At 47.3% G+C, this 15,192-nt stretch overlaps 1 protein-coding gene across 5 annotated transcripts in view; it reads right to left on the bottom strand.

Annotated features, from left to right (window-relative positions):
- Positions 1–15,192, bottom strand: part of LOC141270514 (uncharacterized) — an 87,139-nt gene that overhangs the window by 7,681 nt on the left and 64,266 nt on the right. The window contains exons 1-7 of one of the 5 annotated variants that reach the window (XM_073680533.1): positions 13,547–13,675; positions 6,715–6,849; positions 6,478–6,612; positions 6,169–6,348; positions 5,962–6,085; positions 5,781–5,878; positions 2,624–2,714 (exon numbers count right to left, since the gene is read on the bottom strand). In XM_073680533.1, the coding sequence (XP_073536634.1) occupies positions 2,624–2,714; positions 5,781–5,878; positions 5,962–6,085; positions 6,169–6,348; positions 6,478–6,549 (565 nt within the window). In that variant the 5' untranslated portion in view covers positions 6,550–6,612; positions 6,715–6,849; positions 13,547–13,675. Of the gene's footprint in view, positions 1–2,623; positions 2,715–5,780; positions 5,879–5,961; positions 6,086–6,168; positions 6,349–6,477; positions 6,613–6,714; positions 6,850–6,983; positions 7,372–10,567; positions 10,650–13,546; positions 13,711–15,192 lie in introns of those variants that run through there. The other 4 variants (XM_073680534.1, XM_073680535.1, XM_073680532.1 and 1 more) reach the window with 4 other exon arrangements.

The raw sequence follows: 15,192 nt of genomic DNA on the forward strand, positions 1-15,192 counted from the left end.
TGAATCAGACTGGGAAAACTATCTCTAACACCTTAGAGGCAATCCGACAGTTAGAGGAGATTTGGGAGATTGGGGCCCCAAGCACAGTGGTAACTCTACGTCTGGGGAGCGGCATAGAGAGTCCAAAGACAATAATAGTGGTTTCTGAACCTCACGTAAGGATATGTTTACTGCCTTACTGAAAGATGGGGTTCCTAAGGAGAAAATTGACGGGATCGGTACAGATGAAATGTGGAAATTATACCAAAAGCGAGGGCTTCATAAAAAATCAGGAAGTTCACAAAATAAAAAGGTGACAGTAAAAGATTCTGAATCTCCACAGCGTGGGCGTAGTAGGACACGAAGGGAGAGAGGGCCCACTCCCTCTTCGTCGCCAGTGAAACCCACCGCGCCGGGGTTTGAGGATCTTTTTGCTGAGGTAAAGTCAGCATTACGACAGAAGCTTAAAACCTGGCGAAGGAAGTCAACTTCTCCTTCCCCAGGGGTTTCTCAGTCAAAAGGAGACACGAGTGATTGACTCTCTGGCCGAGCCCTCCATCTTGATAAGCGCCCTTATGTAAATTTGGTCATTAATTGGAAAAATAAAAATAGACAAGGTGTAAAAGCTTTAGTGGATACGGGGGCAGAGGCCAGCTTGATTTATGGCAATCCTAAACAATTCAAAGGAAGAAAAGTAATAATCACAGGATTAGGGGGCAAACAAATAGAGGCAGTGCAAACTAAAGTGTCATTGAAAATAGGGAACCTGCCTACAGCAATGTACAGTGTGATGGTTGTTCCTATTCCAGAATATATAATTGGCATTGATATACTGAAAGGAATAACATTGCAATTACCGGATGGTAAGTATCAATTTGGGGTGCCCCCCTCAGTGACAGCTAGACCTTCTCAGTTATCAGTGAGGCCTTTCCCAACCATCACTGGGGCCACTTTAATGAAAGTCAAAATGCCTCCAGTGGAAATCCCTCCCAGCTCAAAGGTTATTAGTATGAAACAGTACAGAATCCCAGGGGGGGGAAAGGAGATCAGCGGGACAGTTCAGGATTTGTTGGATGTGGGGGTGCTTGTGCCTGTGACCACTGAATGGAACAATCCTGTCTGGCCAGTGAAAAAGAGTGATGGTTCATGGAGAATGACTGTGGATTATTGGGAGTTAAACAAACACACCCCTCCCCTCGCAGCCGCAGTACCTGACACTATCACTTTAATTGAACAAATACAGAGACACAAAGGGACTTGGTATGGGGTGATAGAAAGCATTAGCCAAATCTTCACCATACCAATTGATGAAAAATACTGGAATCAGTTTGCTTTCACATGGAAGGGAAGACAATATACATTTACACGTCTTCCCCAAGGGTGGATACACAGTCCAACCATTTGTCACAGGGTAGTGGGAGAACACTTGGATGAGTTTATCCTTCCATCACACATGCAGATATCTCATTACATTGATGACATTATGGTGCGGGGAGAGACAGAAGAGGAAGTGGCCCAGCAGTTAATTGCTCTGTTGGAACACATGAGGAGTAAGGGATGGGAGATTAATCCTAAAAAGGTGCAGGGACCTGCACAAACAGTGAAGTTCCTTGGTATCCAATGGAACAAGGGACACAGGGAAATGACCCCACAGGCGAGGCAAAAGATTCTTGATTTTGCCATTCCCAGAGATAAAACACAGACACAACAGTGTACATGGTGTACATGCTACTAGGGAAATCTTTTTCTTCTTCTATCTAATAGTAAGTATGTAACCTTTATAAGTATTTAGCCTTAGTAACCTTAATAATCTACAAAAGTGTACGCAATATCATAATATCATACTATTCCTTTGATTCTGTATTTTATCTTTCAAATTAACTATTATGAATAAAATTGCATTATATTACAATTGGTTGCCTTCTTTAAAGCCGTATCCGAACCTTATTGCTAAAAACTTGGCAATACAAGTGTATGTAAATTTCTGGTTTCAACTCTAACATGGCACAGGTGTAATGTTTTTTGTATAGTTTATCATAATCCTTCTTCAAGTTAGTCGGTTTTAAAAGAATATGACAAATCAGTATAAAAGGAAACTCTGTTATTGTACAGAAATTCACACTTGGCCCTCACTGCACATTAAATGTTGTTGATAATAAAAGTGAAGTTTGGCCAGATAGACTGGACCTGGCCTTGTAGGGACCATATGAGGACATTCAGCAGCACAGAAGGAAGAGAAGGTAGATTCATCCAATAAGATATCAGGGTTCTAGGAAGCCAACAGCATCATTACCCTCCGCTTTCTCTTACAGGCCCATCATGAAGTTTTTCTTCAAGTGATTTTCCAACTTGTCAGCACATTCTACATACGCTGTCATTTTATATTGTAGTTTACAGACCTGGGCAGGTAACGGTCAGCATCTCCTAATCCCAGGGTGTAGGTGGATCTTCCTGGTTGTAAATTCTATAGAAAAGGGCTTTGAAGTCATTTGAACAGTTTTGGGTGGAGGAGAATATTGTGGTCTAGAGGCAAAATGGTGTTCAAAAGATTGCGATACAGTGGGACCACACCACCGATAAAGCAGCCACAGCCGGTAACTGAGAAAAATCTGTGACTTCTCTGTATTTAGTGGTTAGTACTCACCTGGGTAGTCGTAAGTAGGAATCTCCACTTTACACCGCTCATCACCCCTCACATATGTCTCTGTAGTATTAATTTGGGGCAGATCTTCACCCTGAAACAAATATTGTAAAAGTCACAGCCAGATGGAGAAGTCACATCTATGATCAGCTGTAATCTTGCCATCTCCTCTCCAACCTCCAAGTGGCTGTCATATACGGACCTGTGGGCTCAGTCACTGCATTTATGGACCAATTCTCCACCTACCTTCTTCACTTTCTCTCTGATTACATTCCCACCATCATCATGGCGACTTCAACATCCCCATTGACACCCACCAGTCAGCAACCTCCAACTCCTGGCAATTACTTCATCTTTTGGTCTTTCTCAGTGGTCCTCATCAGCCACCCACACAGTCGGACATACATTAGACCTTATCTTCACCCGTCTCTGCTCCCTATCTAACTTCACAACCTCCCCTCTCCCCCTATCTGACCACCATCTACTCACTTTCTCATCCCTGTCCTCCTCTCCTGTCACCCATGTCCAGCAACTAGCACACCCCCGCAGAAATCTCGCACATCTAGACACTCATACACTATCTGACTCTATTCTACCACTGACATCCATATCTTCACTCCATGACACAGACAGCTCCACTGCTTTCTACAATGCCACTCTCGCATCAGCTATTGATGCAGTCGCTCCTCTCGTACACGGCAGAGTGCGACAAATCAATAGACAACCCTGGCATAATAACCTCACTAAAAAGCTTCGGCAAGTGTCCAGGTTTGCGGAGCCGCATTGGAAGAAAACACATTAACATGATAACTTCACTGCATTCAAACAAGCAACACTTGCATTCAAATCAGCCCTCATCTCTGCTAAACAAGCCAACTTCACAACTCTTGTACCTTCCTTATCCTAAAAATCCCAAACAGTTATTGAACACTTTTAACTCCCTCCTCCGCCCTCCACTGCCCCCTCTGCTGAGGACACATTAATAAATCCCACTACAGATATTTCCAGAGTCCTCACCTCTCCAGTTCCGTCCATCTGTTATTCCCATAGAGAAGAATGATGTAATGTGACATCATCAGAATCTCTCACCTCTCCAGTAAGCCAGAAAAGGACTTTGCCACTCACTTCAAAAATAAGATTGACCAAACAAGGCAAGTCTTTATTGTTCAACCACCACAACCCCTTTGTATACCAGACCAATGCTCTTCCCCTATAATCTCCCTCTCCAACATCACTGAAGGAGAGCTTACTCGCTTCCTCTCTAAATCACACCTCACCACTTGTGCACTCGACCCCATCCCACCTGCTCCCCAACCTCACTACCACACTTATCCCAGCCCTAACCCACCTCTTAAACCTATCAATAACCTCTGGTACCTTCCCTTCAGCTTTCAAACATGCCACAATCACGCCTATCCTCAAAAAGCCATCCCTCGACAAGCCCGCTATGTCAAGCTATCGCCCCATATCGCTGCTCCCATTTGCTTCCAAACTCCTTGAGCAATATATTCACGCTAAGCTTTCCTCCCATCTCTCATCTAACTTGCTCTTCGACAACCTACAATCTGGTTTCCGTCCCCATCATTCCACTGAAACTGACCTGACCAAAATTACTAATGATATACTTACAGCCAAAGCTAACAGACAATTTCTATACTCCTCCTTCTATACCTGTCCTCTGCCTTTGACACAGTTGACCACTGTCTCCTACTACAGATTCTCTCTTCCTTTGGCGTCAAATACCTCGCTCTATCCTGGATCTCCTCATACCTTTCCAACCGCACATTTAGCGTCTTCCACTCCCACACTACCTCCTCATCCCGCCATCTCTCTGTTGGGAGTCCCTCAAGGCTCTGTCCTAGGACCCCTACTCTTCTCAATCTATACCCTTGACCTGGGACAACTCATAAATTCCCATGGCTTCCAGTATCACCTATATGCTGATGACACTCAGATCTCCCTCTCTGGCCCAGACGTCACCTCTCTGCTGTCTAGAGTCCCAGAGTGTCTATCAGCCATGTCCTCCTTCTTCTCCTCTCGCTTCCTCAAGCTCAATGTGGACAAAACTGAACTCATCATCTTTCCTCCATCTCACGTATCTTCCCTACCTGACCCATCTATCACAAAAAACGACATCACGCTTTCCCCTGTACCAGACATCCATTGCCTTGGAGTAACCCTTGACTCTGCCCTGTCCTTCAAACCTCACACCCAAGCTCTTTCCACCTCTTGTCGCCTCCAGCTCAAAAATATTTCCAGAATCCGTCCCTTCCTCAACCCTCAATCTACTAAATTGCTTGTGCATGCCCTCATCATGTCCCGCCTGTATTACTGCAACATCCTTCTCTCTGGTCTACCTGCTAACACTCTTGCACCTCTCCAATCCGTTCTTAACTCTGCTGCCCGACTAATTCATCTCTCTCTTTGTTACTTATCCACTTCTCCCCTCTGCATATCCCTTCACTGGCTCCCATTTCCCCAGCGTATCCAATTCAAACTACTAACACTGACCTACAAAGCCATCCATAACCTTTATCTTCCGTACATCTCTGAACTAATCTCCCGATATATTCCCTCAAGTAATCTCCGGTCCTCCCAAGACCTCCCTTCTGTCCTGCATACTTATTCGTTCCTCACCAAATCGCCTCCAAGACTTCTCCCGAATATCCCCCATCCTCTGGAATTCCGTGTCCCAACAAGTCCGACTATCCACCACACTCTGATCCTTCAGACAGAACATGAAAAGCCATCTCTTCAAGAAAGCTTACAGCCTGCCATGATCCCCCTGCCTCCTCAACACCACTGGAGCTGCTGCCTTACCAACAACGGACCTGCTCCTCACCAACACCGGAGCGGCTGCAACCCCCCACCTACTGTCTCCTTCCCCATCATCCTGTAGAATGTAAGCCCACAAGAGCAGGGTCCGCTTCCCTCTGTACCAGTCTATCATTGTTCATTTGTTACTGTAAGTGATATCTTTATTTTGTATGTAACCCCTTCTCATGTACAGCACCATGAAATTAATGGTGCTATATAAATAAATAATAATAATAATCTCCACCGTTCTCAATACACAAGTATAAAACAAGACTGAACACAAGACCTTCACAGTCGTCTACACATCATAGAGGAGAGCTTATGACACCTTCTCTCCATCTACCTGATGATCCTGAAGAACATTGGGATTCTTTTGTTTACAGTCCTGTGGAAGAAGAGGACGGGGACATCTCTCTGGTGTTGTCCTCTTACTGGATATAACTGGAGGAAACACAAACAGGGACTTAATTTATTCTTTACATACAGATAATTATAGGCAGTGTGTATTTAGTCCTGTCTATTACCTGGTGAACTTAGGGGCTGAGGAACCTCCATCATGACATCCTTGTACAGATATTTGTGTCCTTCTATATACTCCCACTCCTCCATGGAGAAATAGACTGAGACATCCTGACACCTTATAGGAACCTGACACATACAATGATACCGTCATCCCCCCGATCCATTTATAGCGTTACTGTATAATGTTCCAGCATTCCCAGCAGTGTCACCTCTCTAGTCAGCAGCTCAATCATCTTGTAGACGAGTTCTAGGATCTTCTGGTCATTGATGTCCTCATGTATCAGGGGGTGAGGTGGAGGCCCCGTGATTGGGCTCAGGGGTCTTCCCCATCCCTCAGACACAGGGTCCTGACAGTGCTCACTAGAGGTCTTCTTCACTACTGTGTAATCCTGGTTATGGAGAGACACATTAATAAATCCCACTACAGACATTTCCAGAGTCCTCACCTCTCCATTTCTGTCCATCTGTTATTCCCATAGATAAGAATGATGTAATGTGACGTCATCAGAATCTCTCACCTCTCCAGTAAGCCGGAAAAGGATCTCTAGGGTGAGGTGTATTATCCCCTCTATCATCTTGTCTGTGTCCATATCTATCCTTGATGAGTTTATCAGAAAAATTTTCTTAATATAGAAGATCTCCACTGCGAGGATCTGATATTGTAGAGACATGAATGAGAAAAAGATGAGCCGATGGAACATAATAAAGAATTCACTGTAATAATACAATTACTGGATACAATAAGGGAAACATACGAGGAGATAGAATGTTTAGACTTTGTATTTTCTAGTCTTGTATGGACTGGACCATAAGTTGAATTGCTGTCTAAGACATCGCCTCTGTGCTTCCAATCACTGGCTATGTTACTCACTGCTTCGGCAACTGATTGGCTGTAGGAAACACAAATTCGTTGGAACTGAACAGGAAATACAAATACTGGCGGGGGTTATTATTATTATTTTAAAGCATTCTATTTTTTACCCTGACATCTATTAATAAAACCTATATATTTTAGGCCACTCACACAACAAGCAGTTTCTTCCTCGGAGTCTGCAGCTGAATACTCTTCTCATAGACTCATCTTCCATAATGCTAATTCTCGTCTCATTTACTGACAAGGAAATCAGCATTACAATACTGCAGGAGATATTCATTACACGTGACATGAAAAATAACTACTTCATGATGAGGACGACATCTTCATTTTCTACTACGGCTCTAGAAATATATTTGACCAGAGTCCATCACTGACTACATCACCACCAGCCGTCTAAATGAATGTTTACCGTCTTCCCCGGACTGTAATCTTCTATCACGTTAGAACTCATGTCTGATTCACACACAGAAGTTTGAGGCATTTATAAAAGCTTGTTTGTAAGAAAACCAAGACAGGAATTATTTGATGCCAATGTCTCCATATACAGTGTTTTTTTTCTTGTGGTATGATGTTCTTTTCGGGCATTTTCCCATAGGCTTCCATATATTACATGAAAAACACCAGAAAAAAACCCAGATTTTAAAATGCTGCAAAATAAAATTGAGAATGGAGGTACTGTGGGAACATTATGTAGTGTGTGGGGGGATGGCGGTATGGTGTGAATATTATACTGTGTGCGGGTGGATAGCGGTACTGGAAGAACACTGTACTGTGTGTGAAGTGATGGCGCTACTGTGGGAATATTACGCTGTATGTGGGGGGATAGTGGTACTGTGGGAACATTATACTGTGTGTGTAGGTAATGGATGTACTGTGAGATTATTATATTGTGTGTGGGGGTGATGGCGGTACTATGGGAACATTATACTTTGTGGGGGGATGGCTGTCATGTGAGAACATTATATTGTATGCGAGTGTGATGGCAATGCTGTGAGAATATTACACAGTTTAGGGGGGGATAGAAGTACTGTGATAACATATTGTGTGTAAGAACCAAGAAAGGGGCACCATACTGCATCAAGAATGGGGATAAGTGAGGCTTTATTAATTATTGGTTTGGGTGGTAGCATATTGTGTGGGGCATCTTGTATTATCATAATGTGTGGAGGATGGTGGTACTGTGGCAACATTATACTGTTTGTGAAGAATAACGGTACTGGGGGAATATTATACTGTGTGTGGGGGCCAAGAAAGGGGAACTGCATTATGCAGGTGTGAGAGCAGGAGTTATACTTTATTTATCCTGACTCCATTTAGATTTTTGTATGTGCATCTTCTGCTTACCAGAATGGAGTTTGAGCTGGTATGTGTGTAAGATAACGAGTCTTTTGGAATGTCTTTTTCTAGAGAATAGGGATAACGGAGAAAACAAAACTTAGGGGGGAGTATACCACTACAGACAGAAAAGCTGGGTGTCAGTAGTGTTAAAGGGAACCTGTCAATGTACATCACTTACAAGCTTTTTTCATTAAAATCGGTGGTAGTATAATGATTTATTAACTTTATATGCACTTTGTCCTACCTGCTGTATTCAGTCATAGGGGTGTGATCCTGCTATTCAGTCATGGGCAGCACAGGGTTCAGTCACTGCTGCCCATGAATTTGAATACTGCTCCCGGCAGTCTCCTCAGAAGTCCTCACTTTAGCCACTCCGATCTAGATGCTTCACTGCTGAGGATACTAGATCATAGTTGCTGGAGTGAGGGCCTCAAAAAATCAACTCCAATCTAGACACAACCTTGCCGGGAGCAGTATTCAAATACATGGGTGGCGCCAGCAGTGAATGAATGCTGTGCTGCCCATGACTGAATAGCAGAATCACACCCCTATGACTGAATACAGCAGGTAGGACAAAATGTATATAAAGTTATAAAATCATTATACTACCACCGATTTTAATGAAAAAAAGCTTGTTAGTGATGCACATTGCATCAATAACAAAGCAATGGAGGCAGTGTAAATAGTAGATAGGACGTGACAGGTTCCCTTTAACTTAGCCAACTAGATGTATGTATTCCAATGCCAGCACATATTTAGAGATAAGCTGAGCCAATTATATTGTTTTAAAGTATGAAGACTAATAACCTATATAAACCTGGACCAGAGCATGTAATAAAGTAGATCTAGCCAAATGCTCAAATGTATCAGTTGTAGTTCTTCCGTGCACGTATTTGAATTTTACAATTTAATTTGGAACAGGCACAACGTCTCACATTATGTGGCGACGACAAGGGCAATACATTTCTTTGGTTCCTGTCTTTCATAATTGGGTCGATTGTATTTATCAGCAGAAAAGGAACAAAACCAATATGATTCTTATATGGTGGCAACACAAACACTCTAAATATAACATTTTTAAAGCAGCCTCAAAATTTGTGTGTATTAAGGGTAAATCGCTATCTAAACATTTGATTAGAGATGATATTATTATAGGGGTTCTCCACTACTAGGACAACGCGTTTTTGATCCAAATGTTAGGCCCCGATAAAATTAAAAATCTTATACACGCCTCCAGTGCTGACGCAATTCCAGTGATGTCGGCAGTCATGGCTCCGCGCTTTGTGAGGTTGTATGACACGTGAGCCAGGCGACCAATCAGAGCCGGCGTCACTGGCCCTGTCTTCTGTCGAATTGAACATGAAGAGGAAATCCGGCCTGCAGCTGACCTCTGACTTTCTCTTCATGTCCAATGCATATAAAGTCGATGTTTTAAATAAAATATCTTTGTGTATTTTTTTTTCTTTTAACTTACTGGTTTAGTAATGGGTGTATCTGATAGATGCCTCTTCATGACTAACCCTTGAGATTGATGCCAGCTGACAATATACAGCTGGCATCAACCCCCCAAAGAATATTACCCCGATTGCCAGTGCACAAGGGCAATCAGGAAGAGCCAGGCAAAGTACCAGAATTGGCGCATGTATTATCATCTGCCAACTGGTATTTTTAGGCTGGGAAGGGGAAAATATCCATGGAACTTCCCAACTTGATAATATCAGTCGCCAGCTGTCTGCTTTACCTTGGCTGGTTATCAAAATGGGGTGGGACCGCACATAATTTTTTTTAATTCATTATTTATTTAATAGGTTTAAAAATGGTGAAATACACCCTTTAGTGTCACATGGAAGGCACCAAAGGGTGCAACTTTATAATATTTAGGGGGAGGGGGCGGACATTATTCTAAACTCTCCCTCCTATAACAACTCTCCCTGAACTGCTTCCAGAGGACAGTGTGCCGAGCATCACATCACCGGGTTTTCTATAAGACCAGATAACGCAATGCAGCCGGCCAATCACAGTAATGCCAGTAGTCAACAGGTCTATGACATTACTGTGTATGGTGGGCTATCCCTGCAGTTTATTGGCTAACAGCGGCAAAACATGCAGGCCACGGACTCGAGCACCTGTGAGTAGTGGAGAGCTCATCACTAGTATCTACATTACTGTGCTGGAACTAGGAGATGAATAATGGCGCTGTGTGAGGACTCTCTGGGCTTCTGTCCTTCATCCTGCAGTCGTCTGAATGGATCTAATGTGGACGGGAACCAGCTAAGCTGCATTCTGCCCACAGCTGTTACCTCACTGTTCACACCACACAGAGACCCCAAAAGAGTCTCCGTGCTGAAGGGGTTAATGCCCCCTGCGCCCAGTAATGGGGGATCTCCACATACCTCCACCTGCAGAGCCGCCACCACATATATGGCTGTTCTGTGCGCACAGGACCTGTGATGAGGTCACAGGAGGGGAGGAGTCAGGGGTCACATGATCAGGGGCCTCAGTGGATGCAGGACTCTGCTGTGCTGGTTGTCATGGTGCTGGATGAGGTGAAGTTTATGTGTGGGGTCAGGAGGGGTTTACAGTGTGGATGTAGCAGAGCCGTGTGTGTACGAGGTGTACGGAGCAGAGCCGCGCGTGTACGAGGTGTACGGAGCGGAGCCTCGTGTGTACGAGGTGTACGGAGCAGAGCCGCGTGTGTACGAGGTGTACGGAGCGGAGCCGCGTGTGTATGAGGTGTACGGAGCAGAGCCGCGTGTGTATGAGGTGTACGGAGCGGAGCCGCGCGTGTACGAGGTGTACGGAGCGGAGCCGCGCGTGTACGAGGCGTACGGAGCGGAGCCGCGCGTGTACGAGGCGTACGGAGCGGAGCCGCGCGTGTACGAGGCGTACGGAGCGGAGCCGCGCGTGTACGAGGCGTACGGAGCGGAGCCGCGCGTGTACGAGGCGTACGGAGCGGAGCCGCGCGTGTACGAGGCGTACGGAGCGGAGCCGCGCGTGTACGAGGCGTACGGAGCGGAGCCGCGCGTGTACGAGGCGTACGGAGCGGAGCCGCGCGTGTACGAGGCGTACGGAGCGGAGCCGCGCGTGTACGAGGTGTACGGAGCAGAGCCGCGCGTGTACGGAGCAGAGCCGCGCGTGTACGGAGCAGAGCCGCGCGTGTACGAGGCGTACGGAGCAGAGCCGCGCGTGTACGAGGCGTACGGAGCAGAGCCGCGCGTGTACGAGGCGTACGGAGCAGAGCCGCGCGTGTACGAGGCGTACGGAGCAGAGCCGCGCATGTACGAGGCGTACGGAGCAGAGCCTTGTGTGTACGAGGCGTACGGAGCGGAGCCGCGCGTGTACGAGGCGTACGGAGCGGAGCCGCGCGTGTACGAGGCGTACGGAGCGAAGCCGCGCGTGTACGAGGCGTACGGAGCGAAGCCGCGCGTGTACGAGGCGTACGGAGCGGAGCCGCGCGTGTACGAGGGGTACGGAGCCGCGCGTGTACGAGGCGTACTGAGCGGAGCCGCGCGTGTACGAGGCGTACTGAGCGGAGCCGCGCGTGTACGAGGCGTACTGAGCGGAGCCGCGCGTGTACGAGGCGTACTGAGCGGAGCCGCGCGTGTACGAGGCGTACTGAGCGGAGCCGCGCGTGTACGAGGCGTACTGAGCGGAGCCGCGCGTGTACGAGGCGCACGGAGCGGAGCCGCGCGTGTACGCGGCGCACGGAGCGGAGCCGCGCGTGTACGAGGCGCACGGAGCGGAGCCGCGTGTGTACAAGGCGTGCGGAGCAGCGTGTGTACGGAGCGGAGCTGTGTGTGTACGAGGTGTACGGAGCGGAGTCGCGCATGTGTACGAGGTGTACGGAGCGGAGCCGCACGTGTGTACGAGGCGTACGGAGCGGAGGCGCGCGTGTACGAGGCTTACGGAGCGGAGCCGCGCGTGTACGAGGCGTATGGAGCGGAACCTCCCGTGTACGAGACGTACGGAGCCGCGTGTGTACGTGGCGTACGGAGCGGAGCCGCGTGTGTACGTGGCGTACGGAGTGGAGCCACGCGTGTACGAGGCGTACGGAGCTCATCCGCGTGTGTATGAGGAGATGAGGAGTACTGAGCTGGCCAGCCGCGTGTGGACGAGGTGTACGGAGCGGAGCCGCGTGTGTGCACGAGGTGTACGGAGCGGAGCTGTGTGTGCACGAGGTGTACGGAGCGGAGCCGTGTGTGCACGAGGTGTACGGAGCGGAGCCGCGTGTACACGAGGCATACGGAGCCGCGCCTTGTGTGTACGGGGTATAAGGAGCGGAGCCATGTGCGTACGAGGTGTACGGAGCGGAGCCGTGTGTGTGCGGAGCCGTGTGTGTCTGGAGCAGAGCCGTGTGTGTACAGTGTCATGTGTGTACGCTGTATACAGCTGTATACTCCCCAGGTTTGGTCGGAGACACCACGGCTCTTTTTCAGACTGTAGAAGAACTGACACTGGACACTCGGTAAAACTGCGCTCTGATGTTTCTTGTTTCTCGCACATATATTGATAACATAAGATGGAGTCAGATGAATCCTCCTACAAAAGGTGATAACAAAGTCATGATGTTGGCATCGTCAATTTAAGGTGTGTTGGTCTTCTCACCCCTACCCCCCAAAAACGACAGACACCATGGCTTGGACGCAATTGGCCGCAGTGGCCTTTTATTAACGCCGTGTTAAGACGTGTTAAGGTCCTTGAAGCTAAGAAGGGTCTGGTGATCCCAATGACACAACTCTACTTGCTCCCATCTGCGCACTACCAGATCAGGAGCACCACGAACCCCTCAAACCGGGGGGTCCAAATGGTTTGAAACCGCCACACCTGGGACTCGATATTCATTTGTCGTAAGTCCCACAAATCACCAGACCCCAATACTGCACATATAACCGAGGGATCCATGTCCTGTGGACACTGCCATACCAATTTATAACCAACTTCAAGGACCCTAAGCACACCACCACTTTCCTTTTATAAAAATCGCCTGCTCAATGCCTCTTCGCAATGCTGATGACCATATGTCAATCCCGTCATTGTTCAAATAAACTCGGTCGCTCCGCCAAAAATCATCCAAGCCGTTTTCCAAGCCGAAATGCCTGACTGAAACTCCCAGAGACAAATTTTGAAATTGCCCTATTCACTTTCTTCCGTGCCTTGTTCAAACTTTCTATTGACCTGGCGTGTCGCCAATTCTTACGGTGAACAATATCTGACCAGACTGTTACCATCCCCGGAAAAGATACCCAAAGCCATGAAAAATTGTGCCTGATGTCTCTAACTAGTTCCCTACAGGGCCGAATTCCCAAGTCCTTACACCTCATGTGCTGCAGCAGTATATCCGGGGGGCGAAATAAACGCACAAATTTATTTACCTTCTGCAGTACCCTGCTCCAACTCATCCCTCTAAACCCCAACCAGTGTAAAGTGGCCGTGTCCCTTGGGATGCCGAATTGCCTTCTGTCTCGCCTCACGTCCGCTCGTAACGCGCCCCAGTGGATGTAGGAGTGGTCCATTACCCAGACCAGTAAAGGGGAACCTAAGCGGAAGACAATATTGATATTAGAACACAAGCATACAGATTTATTGCAAGTTAACTACTGCCTCTGGTCTCTCGTATGATAAAAAACATTTTGATTCCCACCTTCCTCTGCGTTTGACAGTTTCCGCGCTTAGACCGCACACTGCCGCCTCTGTAGCATCCCCTATCCTGAAGGAGTGGGGAGCAAAACTGAGCGGATCCAGTCCCACCTTCCTCAGACATTTCCTAGAAATGCTGGTGAATTGGTACCTTGATAGAAAAGTCCTATCCTCGTGACATAGCAGGAAACCGCTTGAATTCCCTCCAAGCTTCTTGAAATGCTCAAAGGCTTTTAAAGGACACATTTCTGACCCTCACACTGCTCTCAAACATACTTTCTTCCCTCTTCCCAGCTGGTCCGTTTTAGATTGCCTTAACCAAAATTCCACTCCTTCCTTTGTTGTCAACACGTCCCTTGCTAGTACCCCCCCCACACACACACACACCTTCCTTCCTAGATGGGGCTACAAGCTCGCTAACTTGTAGAGCCCCGAAAAAGGCCCAGGAGAAAGCTAGACAGAAGAGCGTTAAGTCATACTTTGAGCTGCAGATTTCTAGCAGTTCTTTCCCCAAACTTTCCAGAAGTTTGAACGACACCGGGCGCCGACCATCCCTTTGCGCCCGCCCCCCCCCGATGAAACCCTTTTACCGCTTGTTTTACTAAGGTATTCTTCGTCAAGTCTCTAAGTCCCCTGGACCTAAAACCAAATCCCATGCCTGCGATTACCCGATTTACCTTGGCGACAAGCCTACCTGAGCGTCTTCAGACAAAGCATTACCGATACCCTTTTTTTGACCCTCCCACAGCCCCCAGGCTGTCTGATATGCCTTCCACGTGTTAAGGGATGAGGACGATTTAATTAAAGGTTGGGCTGCACGAATGCCAATTTCCATGAGTGTTGCGGGCATTCGAGCACCTTCTCCGCTTCCGGTGCCATCGACCAAAAGCGACCCCACTGAAACTGAGAAAGGGCTTCAGCAATCAAATTTTTCTCTCCTTGTATGTGTGTGGCCGTTACACAGGCGTTTATCAATAAACACTCCAATACTAGTTGCCTTAAAACCCTTATTACTGGCGGGGAAGAGGTTGACAAATTATTACCCCCATGTTATAGCAGCAGAAAGGAATATGTTTGTTGCGCAGCTGCCGGCCCCACTATGTTACCGCTACCATGATAGGGAAAATTTAGAGCAACACTATGTTTTTTACTAGCCCTGTCTCCTTCCAATCGTCGGGACACCCCCCTGAACACCATTGGCCCCTGAAATACGCGCCGTACCCTGTGCTACCTGCCGCGCCCTTGAACAGTTCCAAATCGACATTGTCATCTCCTCCATTATCAATGAACACCCGTTATGCCCTTCTAGGAATGTGGCCCACACTGTCAAGTCCTCTTTATGTTCTTTTGTCAGTCTGATGTAGTGATGCGGAGCCCTCAC

The sequence above is a fragment of the Phyllobates terribilis genome, unplaced genomic scaffold, assembly GCF_046119375.1.
Source record: "Phyllobates terribilis strain yellow unplaced genomic scaffold, ASM4611937v1 Scaffold_5__5_contigs__length_657084704, whole genome shotgun sequence".
NCBI lineage: Eukaryota > Metazoa > Chordata > Amphibia > Anura > Dendrobatidae > Phyllobates > Phyllobates terribilis.